General features: G+C 28.9%; 1 protein-coding gene across 2 annotated transcripts; it reads left to right on the top strand.

Moving 5' to 3' along the window:
* The first annotated feature begins 8,962 nt into the window (after positions 1-8,962).
* On the top strand, positions 8,963-15,042 carry LOC133824359 (65-kDa microtubule-associated protein 6). Of its 2 annotated transcripts, none has more exons than XM_062257243.1 (12): positions 8,963-9,630; positions 10,589-10,792; positions 11,575-11,841; positions 12,264-12,479; positions 12,563-12,718; positions 12,795-12,954; positions 13,040-13,191; positions 13,641-13,728; positions 13,804-13,877; positions 13,990-14,064; positions 14,188-14,543; positions 14,705-15,042. In XM_062257243.1, exons 1-11 carry the CDS (start codon positions 9,556-9,558, stop codon positions 14,521-14,523), a joined length of 1,803 nt encoding a protein of 600 aa, XP_062113227.1. In that variant the 5' UTR covers positions 8,963-9,555; the 3' UTR covers positions 14,524-14,543; positions 14,705-15,042. The 2 variants fall into 2 exon arrangements, with proteins under 2 accessions (XP_062113227.1, XP_062113226.1); XM_062257242.1 differs by having other exon boundaries at positions 8,964-9,630; positions 14,646-15,042.
* The last annotated feature ends 4,067 nt before the right edge of the window (positions 15,043-19,109 follow it).

Raw genomic sequence — 19,109 nt, 5'->3', positions numbered from 1 at the left:
AAATAAGTTTTAATTTTGATTTTGTTTTTATACTTTAATATTGTTTAATTATTTAAATATTTTTATTTGTTTTTTAATTAATTAATTTATAAAATTTGGGGGCATTTTAGTCATATTTAAAAAAAAAATTGACCAAAATCTGGTCCAATGTATTATTTTGTTTCATTTTCTAAAATGTAGGGTCTGAATTATCATTTAACAAAATAGAAGATCCGATCGATAACTTTTGTAAAACATAGGGGTCAAAAAGATATTTACCCAATATACAAATATTATGTATTAGTAAAAAAATTTGTAATAATTGAATAATATAAATGTATATTTGAAGAAAAAGAATATAATGTATGTAAAAATTAAATAATAGAAAATTTACTAAGGACATAATAGTGAAATCTATACATAAAGGGGCCAAAACGTAAAAATAAAAACATTAAAAAAAGCTGCCCACTTTGGATTGTGGGCCTAAGGTAGATCCACCAATGCATGTGCCAACTATCCTCACAAACTAATTGACATTGATATGCACCTAAACATTACATACAGTGATTTGATAATTTAGCATAACCAATCATATTTATCACAACTGGGACCCACTGTTTTTTAAAAACAGTGTCATTTTACTGTGTGTATAATATTTTGGTGCATATTTTGGGTGCACATATCATTACTCATCCATTAATTACACAATGAGCTTTTACATTGCACAACAATATTAATTTTATATGTAAGTTATGAGAAATCTACAAAAAAAAAAATTAAATTTAGACAATATTTACAAAAATACTGATTTATTTTACAAAAGTATTTTGTTTACAAAACTATGGATAAGCACAAAACAAGCAATTTTTCTTATTTTTGTAACTAACACTTACAAACCTAATTTTTCTAACTAAAAATATATTTTTGTAACCAATATATACAGAACTAATTGGGAAATTTAGTTATACAATTTTGAAATTAATATTTACAAAAATGCTAGATTACATAAACTAGAACTAAAATAATATTTAAGAAAATAAAAAATTGGGGAGAGAGAGAAGAAATGAGAAATCTTGAGTGCATGGTCTTTGTTCTCCTTGATGAGTTTAGTTAAACTGTCACAACTCATTTTTTTGATGTTAAACTTAGTCGAAAATGGTAGTTTAAGGTGGCGACATCGTGAGCTTCAAATAACTATTCATGGTAACTAGTGGCAAATGAGGCGATGATACTTCAGATTATGAGGTTTTAGTAGGCAGTGAAGATGGTGGTATAACATGTATGGCGATTGGTGTGACATAAGGCTATAGTTCAACGTAATCCATGAATGAGCGTTGTGAGCTTCGAACGATCATCCACTAACGGGTGATGGCAAGTGAGACAACAAGATTTGAGAGCTTGGGGTTTTGATGGTTGGAGATGATGTTGGTGCGACGCATGGCTAGTGGCACGGTGGATGGGACTGTTGAAAAAAATTTGCAAACCATCCAACCCGAATAACTCACTCAAATCAAACTGAAAAACTCAATAAAAAACACAACCGGAATAATCCAACAAAAATTCAAAGCACCTAATCTAATAATTGGACGTGAATTTAGAATAATATTTTTAAGCTTGAAATATTTATACTATACTTTTTATTTTATTGAATATGATTATTTGAAAATTAAAAGAAAAAACATTAAAGATCGATTCGGGCTGGTTAACCTGACCAAATCGCCAAAACTATTAGACAGGTTAAACTTTTTTTATTTTTTTGAGCGGATTACAGTTGGATGTTTGTCCAATATTTACATTACGTTAACTAAAATATGCTATAATCCGACCAAACCTACCAATATACAACCATAATGATAGAAGGCAGGGGTCTAACATGGTTGACCATGAAAATTATTGAAAAAAATGAATAAGATATTTTTATAAATGTTTTAATACAGTGCATATCTCAAATAAATTTTATGAAAGAAAAATGTAATGTGTAATTTTTTCTTAAGTTACTTTATTGCAAATTACGGTTTTAGCATCAAAACCCAAAAAATGATTTTCTTTTTCGTTAATGACTTAGTTTTGATGTATTAGGATATTAATGTACTTCAACCATGCATGATATAGCTAGTGACTACCGGATCAGCTAGTTAATTCTTATAGTTATTCTTGTAAATTTTCAATAAAATTTGAATAATTTAGGATGTTAAAAATATAATCTAAAATAATATTTGTATGAGTAACGATACTAAAAGTTTGAAATTTTGTTTCGCTATTCTAAATTATTCAAATTTTCTTGAAAAACTGAAGAATGTTGGTTGTGACTACAATTAAAACTTAAAAAAAATTAGATATAAAAATGTATAATTTGCCATAATAGTACATAAAAAAAAATACATGTAATCGTGTCATATATATATATTTTGTATTTTGGCATCATACATTTTTTCCCCATATTCTAACCATTGAAACAATCAAAGAACAACAAAATGGATGACATGAAATCTTTCAGAATAAAACGATCATATATTATCCTCGATGTATCATAATATCACATTCGAAGCATATTATTAAGTTTTTTAAAATAAAATTTCATTCTAAAATCTCTTTGCATAAATTATTTGTTAAAAAAATGATTTCTTAACAATATTTATAAACTTATTTTTAAAAAAATTTAAAAATGATTTCTTTATATTTTTATTTCAAAAGATAAAATATATTTTTAAAATATTTTATAAAATGATAGGGAACATAAAACTAATTTCAAATAAATAAAGAATGATATTATTGTCTTATTATAGATAATTTTAACTAAAAATGAACTTAAACAAATATTTTGTACTGATTGGTAAATTGAGATGTATGATTTGGTATTATTAATATCATATGATTTGAGTGAGTATTTAAACAAAACAATTGGGTAAACTATTATGGGATATTATATACCCCTAGAATAGTTTAAATGTGATTGGTAAAACTAGGATAGTAATATTATCCTAGTTTATAGACCCCTCCCTAGAATATTATGGGATGTATGATTTGTTAGAACTTTTGTTACCAACTCAATTTTTTTTTAAAATATATTGGGAATTTTTCTTACAAAAACTAGGATTAGCTAGTAATAAAAAATTTGTGAAAAAATAATAAATTAATTTGTGAAAAATGTACCATTCAGTTATAAAGTTGGTGAATTTCTGCTTTATTTTATTAAGTGATACATGCTTTAAGGCAATACAAAATTACAAGGTGTAAAGGCCAACTGATCCAACTGACTGCAGAAGATGTTGAGAGAAGGAAAACAGAAAAGCTTAATTGTTCTTCTCTTTTACTTGAAGTAACCTCATAAAATGTCATTCTTGAGTGAGTGTATAAATATTCAGTTTCAAGCAAAAATAAATAAAATATAAAAAAGGTACAATTATATATTTCAACACATATGGATGGGGCATTCTTTAATTTTCTTATTGTTTTATGGGGTCAGGTGTGACAACAATGATATGCATGATTGGAAACCAGCATTGGATGCTATTCTATATGATGTAATAATATATAATGAAAGTTATTTGCTGCCCAATTTTGCAAGAAGAAACATCTATACAAATATATATATTTTTAATATTTATTAGTTCCCTAATGTAACTTAGCAACAATCATTTACTTCTGATAATGACAAATCTTTCACCAATATTACCACTAAGGAATTGATTTGTTATGGAAGAAAGAAGGATGGTACTTAGCACCTTAGCCACCATAGAATGAGTAGAAGTTTATAGATAGGGTACAACAATATTAGTGATTGCTTTTAATTACTACATATAGTGGATAAGTTGTAACATTTTTTTTAATACATAATTGTGCATATTGTAGTTACAAGAGATCTCTCATAAATTTTTAGAAAATTCCGAATAATTTAAGATGTCGAAATTAAGATTTAAACAACTTGTTACATGTATGCTTGTTTCGATATATACGCGTGTGCAACAAGCTATTTGAATCCTGATTTTGACATCTTAAATAATCTTAAATTTTCTGAAAATTTGTGGGAGCTCTCTTGTAACTACATTAATTATAAATCGTTATGTAAAAAAATAAAAATAGAGTTGTTATTTATCTATATCCTGAAAATACTAAAAGCACATGTAAATAGTGATACAAAACAACCACTATCTAATAATTTTCCTTATATATTTATTTCATGATTTTTTTTAAATTTTAAATACACTATAAAATTGATACAAAAATATCATTCAAACCCCTATTAAAATATAAAATTTTTAAATACACATCTATTGATTCTCGAATTGGCCAACGACGCGGAGTCAAATATACGACAAAAATATGGAATGACACTTGAAAAGATAATCTAATGGAAAGGAAAAAACACCAAGAAATTATAGTAGTTCGGTCCCACAGGATGGTAATGACCTACGTCCACTTAGTGATATTGTTATTATTGAATCTTAAAGTCGTGATCAAAGAATTAGGGTTCTTTGAGTTTCACAAACATTGGAAGGATTACAATAGAATGATGAACAATCACTGTAGCTCTTTCTCTCTCAATATTAAACAAAAAAGCTCATGAATCCAAAAGTCCATTCCTTGGGTTATTTCATGCATATTTATAAGCTCAAGGAGGGTTACACATGCTAATGTGTCCTATCTTTCCTTAATAATCGCGTATCAATGATAATTATGAAGAAATATTCAAATGCAGTTAATATTATATTACAACTTAAAAAGGAAATAACTCGGGCTTCACGATCAGCCTGGTCGTATAAAAAATTAACACTGACGATGAGGCGCGTTTCTGGTCGATAGCCGAACAGTACCTTTACCTTCAATTCCACCACGTGTCAATCCACGTGCGAGAAATCTTTGCCACATCGTCAATAACCATTTTTTGGTAAACAACATCTCAACCATTTTTCTCTATATTTTAATACTTATCACGGTACTTCTAACAACTTCTATACTTTATTAATTAAAATACATCACTAAAATTACATTTTTTATATTTTCATCAAACTTTTATATTACACCATACAATAACTATACTTTATTAATTAAAATATATCACTAAAATCTCATTTTTTATATTTTCATCAAACTTTTATATTACACCATACAATAACTTTTTTATTGCCCGTCACCCTTGGGCGAGATGGTGGGGCCTTGGCACTTATTGCCAATGTTGGAGGTTCAAACACTCCCAAACTTCATGTTTGTATATATTTGCGTATATATGTGTATTGTATAAGTGTGTCGAAAGAGTTAGTCTTATTTGGTGCCCCAAGTGTTGGTGTCTTACTTTTCTGCCCAAGCTGATCTTGATATGCATGTCTCATTTATTGTGGCGAGATTCGATACTTATTTCCTCCAAGGTCATACTAAAGATGTGCTGCCTTTGGTGGATTGTTGTCGAATTAAGGATCTTTGCATTGGGAAGGATCATTAAGATATCCTCGCTATTAAAGTATATATCATTGTTGTAATATGTAATGATTTAAAAAAAAAAAAAAAAATTCTTATATTTTCTTTATATTATATAAATATTATATCTTGAAAAACCAAATTCTTATTAATTCCAAATATGAAATAATAAGATAAGAGAAATATATATTATTAAAAAATATTTGAAGGAATAACGGTAATATCTAAATATAGAGAAAACACTAAGCAAAAGGTTAGAAAAATGTAAAATAGAGCATTGAAGATATTACATTTTTTTATATATATATTTTGAAAATATATTTATTGTGATTGCTTAGTTTTTTTTTAAAATATTTATTATTATAGAAACGATGGCTTCTATGGAGGAAGCAAATCAACTATTAAGGATAGTAGTTAGTGTTAATGGTAATGAATTTACCTTAATTTCAGATTATTGAGGTGAGTGATCATAATGTCATACAATCTTTTTTATTATTTTTTGAATTTCTAACTCATCATTTCATTTCCTTGTATTGTCAAAGATTAAAAAATAAATAAAAAAATCTTAACAACAATATTGGAAATCTATAAATTTATACTTTTTAATTTAAGAAACTTTTATTGTCTGGTGGTGTGGCGAAGAATCTAGATGAAATACATGCTAGAAGAACTAGTGTCATGTGACTGACAATAATATTATTAATTTATGTTTTTGTGCCAAAAATAAATAAGTAAATAATTTAAAAAAGATATTTGATTTATTTTTGTTGACAACAGTTGCCGAACAAAAACAAAATAAAAAACTACTGAAGTGTTAAATGAATGAAATTAAAAAGCAAAAAATCACTATCATAAATTGCATGGCAGAAATATACTTCCCCATCAAACAGCTATTATTATTTTTGCCAAAAATAAAAATAAATACATTATTTATGTACGTACGTTAATACATTGATGAAGTCACTACCACGCGCCTATACGCACGTGAAATGACATTAAAAATTCGAATGGACCGTAAAATTACGCGCGTAATTACAACGTGAGTTGACGTTTTCAAAATTTATAAATAAATAATTTATAATTTTTATTGTGCATGTATTAATGGGACACTTCTCCTCCTACAGTGATTTCCCTTTAATTTTTTTTATTGTAGTTTTTTAATCGTTTTTGACTCATAAATAGTTTTTAGTGTGATTTTTTTTTATGATTGAATATATTATAGTTATTTAAAATATTTTATAAATTTTTTAGAAAATTATGAATAATTTATAATACTGAAAACTAAGTTCAAACATATTGTACGCATAATTAATTTTTTTTTATACGCGTAGAAAGCAATATGTTTGAATCTAATTTTCAGTACTGTAAACTATTCGGAGTTTTCTAAAAAATTTGCAGGATGCTCTAAACAACTACAATATACACAATTATAAAAACAATTACGCTAAAATCTATTTACGAATTAAAAATTCTAAAAAACCTTACCGATATAGCTTAAATAACTCCTATACTATAATTGTTTTGTAATAAGGCAACTCTTTTCCTTATTTTGGAGCGCTTTCTTCTGCAGCTGCACTCCCTTCGACATCTATTAAACAAATAACAAAACAATAGTATAAAATTTGCTAATGTGCGCCTTTTTTTTATTTAATTAAAAGTGGCTTCTTTTTGACAAAGAAAAAGAATTTAGGAGCGGGGTTAGCAATTATATTTTAGCTCTAATGTTATTATTGACACATTTATTTTAATTATGTAAATATTTATTTAGATCTCAAATTCAATAAATTTTTTATGTTTTGTCATCCATCATGGACAATAATTTTTATTGTGTAATTTTGATTTTCAATTAATGTCCAACTAATGAGTACATGATAAATGCTTTATAATTAATTAAATTATTTGTCTAATTTTATTATCTTTATTTAAATATTTTAAATGATGTGTCATACATTTATTGATATTGAGATCAAAATTTTGAAATTGGACAGATGAGGTGATCTTCCAATTTGCATCCCTAAATATGACACACACTTCTCATCTTATTTATAAAATTTCCTAGCAAATTCAATATTATTAGTTTTTGTATGTAATTTTATCAAATGATTGTTTAATAAATTAATTATAATTTCCTTTTGTATTTATAACATGATTGTTAGTTGAATTTATCATGATTGGCAAAATTATTGTTACTTTTGGTAATTAAGTCCTAAATTTAAAAATAATAATTAAATCTGTATTTTTAAAATTGTAGGAAACTTTTGATAGCATTGCTAGTTTATCTCAAATTTTCAATATAGTCTTTAAATTTATCATTCATTATCTACCAAACACACATAATTAAAAGGATATATAATTGGCTAATTTTACAAAATTTAAAACTAAATACTCATTAAATTAAATAATATAATCAAGAGGAAAAAAATAATTCAAATATCATTTTATCAATTCTTGAAAAATTTACAAAATCATCGTTGGCAATTTTCTTTGTCCTATAGTTTATCCATTATACATATAGATCTTTTTTTGTTTTTGTTTTTTTCTTAATATTGTACAATTCATACTATTGCTCCTTTTATAGTTATTTTTAGCAAGTAAAAAAGGTTCAATACTTTGCCCATCACCCTTGGTGGGGTAAAGCCAATGGGGTTCAAACACTCTGCTCAACTATGTATATATACATATATTTGTCATTGTTGACGGTAGTATTGGTCCTCTAAAATGGTGGTGCTGCTGTGGTTTCGGTTTCCTTTCATGAGAATGTCCGTCACTCCTTCTCCCATACATTGACGGAGACCGGGACAGAAGGTGGTAGTACCATTTTAAGAAATTACATGTAAAAAAATAATTAAAAAATTATTGCTCATATATGGCCTTTGAAATGGCCTCCCAAGTCATTTTGCTCTCTGGCTTCGTCATTGCTCCCATAGTTGTTCATAGTGCGTTAATTGTAAATAAAATTAAAAATCATTATCATGTTTTATACTAAAATTTATACATCACTTGAAACATGTAATGATATTAAAAAAAATTCAATACATGTGAGATGTGTTAAATTGTTAATTGATAGATGTATACAACTATCTTTTATCTTAAATTCATTCCTTCAACATTATTCGCAAATACATTGACCTCTAAGAGAAAAAAAGGGGCTTAAAGTGAAGGATCAAAATTGACATCATAAATTTGGAGAGAGAGAAAGAATGAGGAGGAGTAAAGAGAATTCTTTCTTTTGATAAGTAGAAGAGATGAAATTCAAAAAAAAAAAAAAAAAACAAATATACTCATAAAAATACTAATATAATTCTTATGAGTGCATGGTGTTTTTCTGTGCTCTCAAGTAATTTTACATAACAAACCAGAATTAGCTTACATTTTTGTACACAGCACCCACCCATCTTCTATTGTAGGCGCATTTTAGCCTAACCTCCAACTCCAAACCCCATTAGAGATAATATTTTTTTTATCTACTCTCTCTTTCTCTCTCTTCCATTCCATCGGTTACATTATTATTATTGCCTTTTAGCTAAAAAAGAAAAGAGCTTCATTTTCATTTGTATTACTTTTTTTTTTTAATTTTAAATAAAATTAGTATAGTTGGACTTGTCCATTGATTTTGTTTCACTTGAAGCTTTAGCCTTTCTTTACACCCAATTCCTCTGTTTCTTCTCTGTCCTTCTCATTCCCTTCTTCCAACCCCATCTGCTTTATTCTCTCTCAGTATTTAAGTTCCATTTTTGTATTCTTTCCTAAAGAAAAGAAAAAAAATAAAATAAAAGTGGAACTGGGTTTGTTGCTTGAGTGAAGGAAGAATCATTTGAGGTTCAGATCTAGCTGAGCTGAGTTTGTTTCAGGTAATGGACACTTACCGAAAAGAGGTCTCTTTTGGTTTCTTGGTCTCTCTCTCATTGACTTGAGTTAAGAAGAAGAAGTAGAAAAAAAAACCCATTTCTTGTTTTTCTTCTTTTCTCCTTCTTTCTCTTCTTTTGAGCTTTTTTGTCAAGCCTCCTTTTCTTCTTCTTCTTCTTCTTCTTCCATTTTGACCTCTGTTTCTGAGAACCAGTTTTCTTGGGTTTTGTCAAAAAGAAGAGCCCACCATAGAACTCGGGTTCCTTTCAGTTTAGAGAGAGAAAGAGAGATCTGCGAAAGAAAAACAACAAAAAAATGTTGGCTTTAGGGAGTCCTACCATCGGTGTCCGTACAAGTACTACTTGCAATGTTTTACTCAGAGAGCTTCAGGTATGGTGTTTCTCTGTTTATTTTTATTTTTCTTCTGTTTCTTTACAATTTGGGTTCTCTTTCTTAGCTTTTACTTTGTATTCTGGTTGAAATTTGCTTTTCAATGATGAGGTTTTTATGCAAAACTTTATTGTTACTGCTCTGTGGAAAAGTTGAGTTTTGATTATTATTCAAAATAGAGTCTCGTGAAGCTATAGTTTAGAGTACTTTTAATGTGCTTTCGAAATATTACAGTAAAGCATATTGAAGGGTTCCTTGTAATGATTTTTTTTCCTACTTGGGTTTTGCCAATTTCTCATCATTTTAATTGTTTTTTTCTTCCATACCTCTGTGAGAATACATATAAATAAATTAAAACTTGTTCTCCGTTTAAAGGGAAATAATTATTGTTGTTGAAGAGGGGTTTTCATAAATTTGTTGAATTATTAAGATAATACTATTGTTGGTTTTCAAGGACAGTAAGCAGTCTAAGGCTCTGAGTTGACTTCATATTTTATTTTTCCAATATTAGGTCTGTGGAGATATATTAATTTCTCTTCCTCCATTTTATATTCTCTTAGAATTTATTGTTTTATTTTTTTATTTTTGATTTAAATGTTTTTCTTACACATTGTTTTTTAAATGTTATATTTCATTATAATTTATGTCTTCTTATTGAGGGATGATAATTGGTGAAACGAGGTTGTTGAGAGATATATTCTTTATAAATTTGAAGACTTTGATGTTTCTGCACATACCAAATTTGATGGGCTGGAAGAAAAGAGTATAATTTTCTAGATTCTTAGAATATTTATTTAGATATTCAGTTGGCACATAGTTTTCCAAAAGATAAAAAAGACCAAACAAGAAGATAAATTCTTAATCTCTTTTCTGTAGGGAAAACAAAAGATACAATGGCAGTTAGCTAAATTTCCATATTCTTTTAACTGTTTTCCTTAATGATTTGTTTGGAAAACAGCAAATATGGAATGACATTGGCGAGACTGAAGCAGACCAAGACCGCATGCTACTTGAGTTAGAGAGAGAATGCTTAGATGTTTACCGGCGGAAGGTTGATGAAGCTGCCAATTGCAAGGCACGCCTTCATCAATCAGTTGCTGCCAAGGAAGCTGAGCTTGCAACTCTCGTGGCTTCTCTTGGAGAACTCAATATTCATTCCCCGGTAATGGCCGCACCTTTTTCACCATTGTTTGTTTTGCCTCCATTTGTAGCTTACTCTTTCTATTTCCTTTGATTATATGTTAATAAATGTGGAGTATCTAGTTTAGCCTCACTTCCTACAACTTCTCTGCATGCTTATAGATCAGTTTCACTAGTTTTTCTCAAGATTTAAGTAGGCCTTAAGTTGACATGCCGACAAAACATGCTTATTGCAGTCAGAGTAAGGATATAACAATATAATGCCCAACTGTAATAATGTCAATAATGCAGTATAGTAAGCTTCCTATTGAAATTATTTATCTACTGGGAAAATTAAAACCACTACCTAATTGTTGAGTTGTCTTGCTGACATTTGACTTCTCACTTCTACCTAGTATAATTTCGGTTTTCTTAGACCCTCGTCTTCCTTATTATATAGTTCACCATTTGTCCCTGATTTGCTAGCTCTACTGTTGCAATCCATTTCTCTTGTTTTTTTATTTGTAAACCTATTTGCTGCAACTGGTGCTCAAGGTCCATAGGGGTCATTATACTCTTACCTTGGTTGGAAAGATAGTATTTTGTTGGTTATCATAATTGGTTATATGATATATATGTTCAAGAGCACTGAATTTAACCCACAAGGCTGTGTAATCTGTCCACTTGAAGTTTATATTTAAGTTGTAATCTCATAAGCTTTATATTTTTATATATATTCTTGGTGAGCCTGAGAATCTTAGTCTTAAGTCAGTATTATTTATTGCAATCTCTGTTGCTAATGTTAACCTCGTATAATCTATACAGATTCAGACAGAGAAGAGGTCAAAATCATTAAAAGAAAAACTTTCGTCTGTGGCGCCACTGGTGGAAGATCTAAAAATGAAAAAGGAGGAAAGGATGAAGCAATTTTCAGATATAAAGACACAGATTGAGAAGATCAGTGGAGAGATTTCTGGATACAGTCATATCGACAATTCAACAATTGGTTCATTATCCCTGGATGAACAAGATTTATCTCTAAGAAAGCTAACTGAATTTCAAACTCATCTTCGCACTCTTCAAAAGGAAAAGGTAATTCATAGTTACCCTGACATGTACTTCTCCCCTTTTTGCTTTAGAGGTTAGTTTGTCATCTCAATATTCCAATTCGATCTAAAATTTACATATTCCAAAATCTGAAACTAATTTTTGATAGGTCTCATGTGAAAATTTGGGCAAAAAGTTTTTACTTCTCAATTCTTCTGTATATTCTCACACTATTCTTCAAAAGTTCATTGCAGCATTTGATTAAACACAATTTAGCTAAAAGTGTGGTGTTTTTAATATTTTGCTGAAGTTACTGTATAGTCAATATAATTAACTGAAAGGATGAAGAGATAAAATTTAGTATATTCTGAGAAGGTATATTTTGTTATAGATGCTTTTAATTGTCGATTTATTTCTGATTTTCGCCTATATATTCTGATCATCTTCATGTACTGTTATTTGGACAGTCTGATCGCCTTCACAAGGTTTTGGAGCATGTCAATGAGGTCCACTCTCTCTGTGCTGTGCTTTGTTTGGATTTTGGCCAAACTGTAAGTGACGTGCATCCAAGCTTGCAGGGGACGAGCATAGAACTATCCACAAACATCAGCAATAGCACATTGGAAGGGCTGGAACTGACAATTCTCAAATTGAAAACAGAAAGAAAAGCGAGAATTCAGAAGGTATTGCTCGTGTCTTGTTGTCTTGGTAAATGCTTATTTACTTTCTCTTCTACATCTATAGTAAAACCTTTTTTCAATTTCAGCTGAAAGATATTGTGGCATCATTGTCTGAACTTTGGAACTTGATGGATTCATCAAGAGAAGAAAAGAATAACTTTTCAAGGATTGCTTTTATCCTTGGAAAATCAGAATCAGAAATTACAGAACAAGGTTTTCTTTCAATGGAGATCATTGAGCAGGTGTGAAAGTGGTTTCAATATGTTTAATTTTAATTCTTACAGGTTAGATCCTCAAGTTTCATATTCTCTTTGACAGGCGTCCCAAGAAGTTGAGAGGCTCACTAAATTAAAAGCAAGCAGAATGAAAGAACTTGTGATTAAGAAGAGATCAGAATTGGAAGAAATATGCCGAGTTACTCATATTGAGCCTGATCCTAGCACGGCTATTGAGAAATCAACTGCGATGATAGATTCAGGTATACACTTGGATTATTTCTCATAAAAGCTAGTATTTGTTTGGCAAGAGATATTTGGGAATATGAATATGATGTTTCTGTTCAGGTCTGGTAGATCCATCAGAACTCCTCGCAAACATTGAAGCACAGATAGTAAAAGCTAAAGAAGAGGCTATAAGCCGAAAGGAAATAATGGATAGGATTGACCGGTGGCTGGCTGCTTGCGAAGAAGAAAATTGGCTTGAAGAATATAGCCTAGTAAGCCAGAATTTGTTGCACATAATCTTTCAACATACAATGATAGGGCTATACCCCATAACTGCACATGGGTTATTTCTCTTTCTATCTCTCTTTCACACACAAACACAATGCTAGATTTTCATATTCCACATCCACATAGGTCACAAGTTATATTTAATTTGTGTAACACTGAAATTTAGTTGAGGCTCTGATTACTGTTTTGAGTATCTTGTTTGTCCTTGCTCTAAAGGTTTATAATTAAATTCCAGGATCATAACTGCACATGGGTTATTTCTCTTTCTATCTCTCTTTCACACACAAACACAATGCTAGATTTTCATATTCCACATCCACATAGGTCACAAGTTATATTTAATTTGTGTAACACTGAAATTTAGTTGAGGCTCTGATTACTGTTTTGAGTATCTTGTTTGTCCTTGCTCTAAAGGTTTATAATTAAATTCCAGGATCACAACCGGTACAGTGCTGGAAGAGGTGTTCACATAAACCTTAAACGTGCAGAACGAGCTCGAGTGACTGTAACCAAAATTCCAGGTATTGTCTTTTTTGGTAATCTATCATTTTCTGAGGACTTTGTGCATGGAGCTAGCTAACCAGGTCTTTTTGCAGCAATGGTGGACAACTTGATAAACAGAACTTTGACATGGGAAGATGAAAGGAAGAAGTTATATCTTTATGATGGGGTGAGTATTTGTTTTTTCTCAATTTTTTTTTTTTTTTTGCTAACATGTGGATATGTCATGTTATATTTGTGATTTATGCTAACATTAAGTCTTACATAAACAACTTTTCTAGGCAAGGTTGGTATCAATACTGGAGGATTACAAGCTCAGTAGACAACAGAAAGAAGAAGAGAAGAGGAGATACAGGGTAATTTATCTTATCTTATGTCTCAGAGTTTAGTGGGCATAAGATTTTGAGTTATGAAACTTAAGTAGAATCTTCTCAATGATTTGTTTTTTCTTTGTGTTTACTTTTTATCTCATTTTATAGGACCAAAAGAAGCTCCAAGATCTCCTCCTCACAGAGAAGGAATCAATATATGGATCTAAACCAAGTCCTAGGAAAAGTAACAGCTTTAGAAAGCCAAACGGATACCGTGCAAATGGTAATGGCTCAATGACTCCCACCCCTCGTCGAAGCTCAGTTGGCAGTGCAACTCCTGAACTCATGACACCCCGGTCATATTCTGGTCGCCAAAATGGTTACTTCAAGGAAATGAGAAGATTGTCTACGGCACCATTGAACTATGTGGCCATATCTAAAGAGGATACAATGTCATATGCATCTGTATGCGGGTCTGAGCTAGGATCTCCTCCGCATGGTTGAACTTCAAAATTTTAAAAACGGTTCGTCTCTCTGACTTTAAGATCTCATCTCGTTCAGTGTGTAATCGCCAAAAGAACAAACATAGAAACTCACACTTGCATGCATCATTTCTGTGCTTGCAGACGCCTTCTTTCGAGTGTGTTATGTTGGGAAATGGAAAAATGATGATACTATTGTGCAGGAACATGCTAGAGGATAGTACACGCAATTAAAGCCTTGTGAATATGGAAGGAACTGTACACTAAGATTGTAATTTGTTAGGATTACATGGGGGAGATGAGTGTGGTAGCTAACAATTCGAGCACATAAAAATTTCGATCTTGGCTGGTTGGAAGAAGTTTACTCTGGAAAAAGATGGTGCCTTTGGTAGTAGATTTACATTTTGGAACATGTTTTATAGTAAGTAGTACTGACCATGTTCATGTTCATGTATTTTGCTTTTGTTCTTTTTATTTCATGAATTCTTGTGTATATATATATATGTATACCTGAGTGAATATTATCATTTTATGTGGGCAAGTTTGGTGTCTTTAGAGAGAGATGCATAATTTTTGTTTGTTTGTTTGGTTCTGCCCAGAGTAACTTTTTGAGCCTTGTGTTTCTCTTGCGCTTTTGATTGGTTTTCTTAATTTATTGTCACAGGTCAATGAACATGTTTTTTTTTAATTATTATTAATTAGATGATAATGTTGTTAGGTTGAGTTCAGTGATTAGAAAACTTGTGGGACAACCAATTGTGAAACATATAGTAATTATAAGCATAAAATGTGGTGGTTACTGATTAGGCAATCACGTCATAACAAACTGTAATCACAAAAGATTAGGAAAATTTATATTAAAGAAGAAATTAAGGAACAATGCCCTACAAAAAACGACGACGAAAAGAGGATAGGGCATGGACTTAAGTACCTAACTCAATCAAACCAACAAAATAGTTTAGATAAACTATAAAATGAATGAGTTGATTTGTTATTAACAGACTGAGAAAATAAATTGAATACAATGTTGTAATTATCTTTTTCTTATGATTGGTATACATGAAGTAATGAAAACAAGTGAATAAGAATGATATTAGAATTGGAATGGAATAAGATTTAAAATTAATAAAAAAATTATTTATTAATTTTTTTTGGGTCATCTATTGAAATGACCTTTCAATTTTGGATGAAATAACCATTTTAGTACTTTAGCTTCAACCAAATAAAGGATATGAAATGCCAAACAGGATCTAAGATAAATGATATAATTTTATACAACTATTTTAAAGTTTTTTTGTAGGATTAATTATGGCATGTTTGGAAAATTGAATAAAATGTAGTATTCATTTTTTTATTAAATACTATAACAAAATGACATAATAAAAATTAGACAGTCAAATCTTAATAATGTTTATTGTTCAAATGACTCTTTATTATAACTTAAGATAGATATTTTGATTATCCAACATGGATAATTTGGTTTAGTTTTGCTCTAGTTGAATCACTTTTTGAATCACATTAATCAGCTTTAAAATGAGACAACTGATTTAGTGAAGCAACTAGTTTCGTCTTAAGGATTTGCTTGAAATCTTGGTTATTCATCCAATCTTTTATTTAGAGATGCCACATGAGGAACCGCCCCTAAGAGGAACAGACATTCTTCATCTAAATAGGGACAGAAGCATGGAATACAAGACCATTTAATTTGTCTATATATTTTTTATTATCAAATATCTTTATTTATGTGTTTTTGTAGTATATTATTAATTTTTAAAGATTTTTAATTTTATTTAGAATAATACTCAATATTTTGAATTATAAACATTATCTAATATTTTAATTTTTATATAATTCACCTATTTTATATTTAAAATTAATTTGTTAAATAATTAGATCTTTGTGGGGATTTTTTGCCCCAACTCCAACAAAAGTATATAAGAATGGAAGTGAGAACAAGGATTAAAATAATAAATGAGACCGAAAGAACATTTTCCGCTAATTTATTATTCCATCTATACTTTTAGACTTTGGTTGTCATTACTTATGCTTTTAACTTTGGGCTTCTCAAAAAGCTTTTTTTTTTAGATGCTCCAAAGAATAACTTCACTGGGAAGAGCTTTCTCCACTAAAAAGCTAAAGTGGATAAGAAATCCAATCAAGCATTAAAAGTAGCTTTTAAATATTTTTAGGCTCAAAAGTGTTTATTTAAGCTAAGCCAACCAAAGTTTTATTTTGTCCACTATGAATTCACCAGCCTAGTTTGCTTCATAAGAAGCAAATCCAAGACGCTTTCCTTGGGAATGAGTCTTCTAAAAAAATTTCAAGTGATTTTAATTTAGTATTTTAGGAATTTTTAAAAAATATGACTTTTATACTATTAATGTGCAAAAATATGAGAATTATACTTTTCTTAATTTGTATAGGAAAATTTATTGAACAAGGGTTTATGCACTTTTAGACCCTGTGTTTTGGCTCATTACCTGTTTGGACTTTGTGTTTTGATAAATTACTTTTTGGACCCTGTATTTTCTAAAATAGTTCAAATAGACTACTAAACCCTATTTTGATCAAAGTTTTTTTAACTAAAATCACAAATAATTCATCAAACTAACAACTCAGAACAAAAATATAGTCATTCTGCCTAAGAACTGTGTTGCTATATTCAATTTTTTGTTCATCAAAATCAGGTTTAGGGACTTATTTAAACAATTTTACAAAATACAGGGTTCAAAAAATAATTTATTAAAACACAGAATCCAAACAGGTAATGAGGCAAAACACATGGTCTAAAAATGTATAAACCCAATTAAAGTATGAGAAACATAGTAGCTAACTAAAATATGAAAATACCACATTTTTTATCATAATTATGTTTTATTTGATTTTGAAGGAAATTTTATTTTATTTTTCAGTTTTATATTTTTTCTTTCATTTTTTAATTATTTTTTCCGTTATTTTTTCTTCCATCTTTCCCTTTTCTTTTTTTTCTACCTATTTTTTTTCATTTTTTTTTCTTTCCATTTTTTTATTATTCTTCTCATTTTTATTCATTTATCTATTTTTTTCTTTCATTTGTATTGTTTTGTTTTTTTTGTTTATATTTTTTCAGTTTTCTTTTTTTTTTATTCATTTTTTACCTTCTATTTTTTTCTTCATTTTTGTATTTATTATTTTCTCATTCCATTTTTTTTTCTTTTTTCACACATATAAGCTTTTTTTCTTTCTATTTTTCTTCTTCCATTTTTTTTTTCATTTTTTTATACCAATTTTTTCTTTCATATTTTTTTTCTTTCCATTATTTTTCTTCTTCTTATTTTCATTTTTTTTTTCATTCATCTGTTTATTCATCATTTCTTTTGTTTTGTTTTTTTTCTTCATATTTTTTTAGTTTTATTTCCTTCTTTTTTCTTCATTTTTTGTACTTATTCTTTTCTCATTCCATTTTTTTTCACACATATTTTAACATTACATAATTATTTTACTATTTTTTATTTATTATCTTTTATTATTATAGTTTTTTCCACTATATATAAAAAAAATTCAAATCAATTTTTTCAGCATTTTATTTTTACTGTAACTTGTATAAGAACACCAAAATTTGGAAAGAAAACTAATAAAAATATGAAAACGTGAATGGGTAACCAGTTACCCTGATAGAAACGTTCAAATTTAAACAAAATTATATGAAGAAGATGAGAGAAAAGGGAAAGGGGGTGGATCTGATTTTTTTTTCTATCTTCATATATGTGGTAGCTGGTTACCTTCCCGTTCGTTGTGTGTATATTTTTGGGGATAACTGGTTACCGTCACGTTTTGTGTGTGTATATTTCTGGGTTCTTTACGGTAACTGGTTACCTATGTTACTAAAATCATACTTACTTCTTTTTTTTAATGAAGAGTTCTTCCTATTTTCCCTTCAAACTTGATGTTTATTTTCATATTTAATATGAGTAATCCGTCACCCCTCTTATAGTAACTGGTTACCCCTCTTATGACAGAAAGTTACTCCTCTCAGGATAATTGGTTACCCCTCCTGGTACATGCTATTTAACCTAGCTCTAGGATTTTGTTTACATAACTATCAAAGATCAATCAAGTAACTGGTTACCTTACCCAGGATTTGGAAAAAGAAACGTACAATCTAAAAAAAAATTGCAAAACAACCAAAGAAAATTTTAATATAAAATTAGTAATATCAAAATAATATAAAAAAACAAATAAGCTAAAAAATAATAATCAAATTACAAATATATCATTCCAAATTAATAAAACTTGATTAAGAGTAAAACTATGACATAAACAACCTTTTATACAAAAATATGAGAAAGTAAACCCATAAAAGTGATATTTCTTAAAAGAAGCCACAGATTAGCTTTTTTTGAAAAAAAACCATATTTTTGCACTCTATTAAAATTCTCATATAAAATGTAATTTCGTCTATTTTTTATGTGAAATCAAACAAAAAAAATGATAAAATATGTTTTTTTTAGATAATAATAGAATTAAATTCTGTACAATTTTATCTAATATTGGAAATCAAAATATAAAGGAATATTTGCGGCATAAATACCCAGTGTTTCATACTTGTTACAGTTAAATACTTAATCT

The sequence above is a fragment of the Humulus lupulus genome, chromosome 3, assembly GCF_963169125.1.
Source record: "Humulus lupulus chromosome 3, drHumLupu1.1, whole genome shotgun sequence".
Classification (NCBI taxonomy): Eukaryota; Viridiplantae; Streptophyta; class Magnoliopsida; order Rosales; family Cannabaceae; genus Humulus; species Humulus lupulus.
Note: the sequence above shows the minus strand (reverse complement) of the source record. Positions and strands in the feature narration are given on the sequence as shown.

Bases quoted from the DNA above. Each gene is read 5' to 3' on its own strand.
- LOC133824359 (XM_062257243.1), top strand. From the start codon at position 9,556: ATGTTGGCTTTAGGGAGTCCTACCATCGGTGTCCGTACAAGTACTACT. The intron at 9,631-10,588 runs GTATGGTGTTTC...TTTGGAAAACAG, and splicing joins TTTTACTCAGAGAGCTTCAG to CAAATATGGAATGACATTGG. The intron at 10,793-11,574 runs GTAATGGCCGCA...TAATCTATACAG, and splicing joins AACTCAATATTCATTCCCCG to ATTCAGACAGAGAAGAGGTC.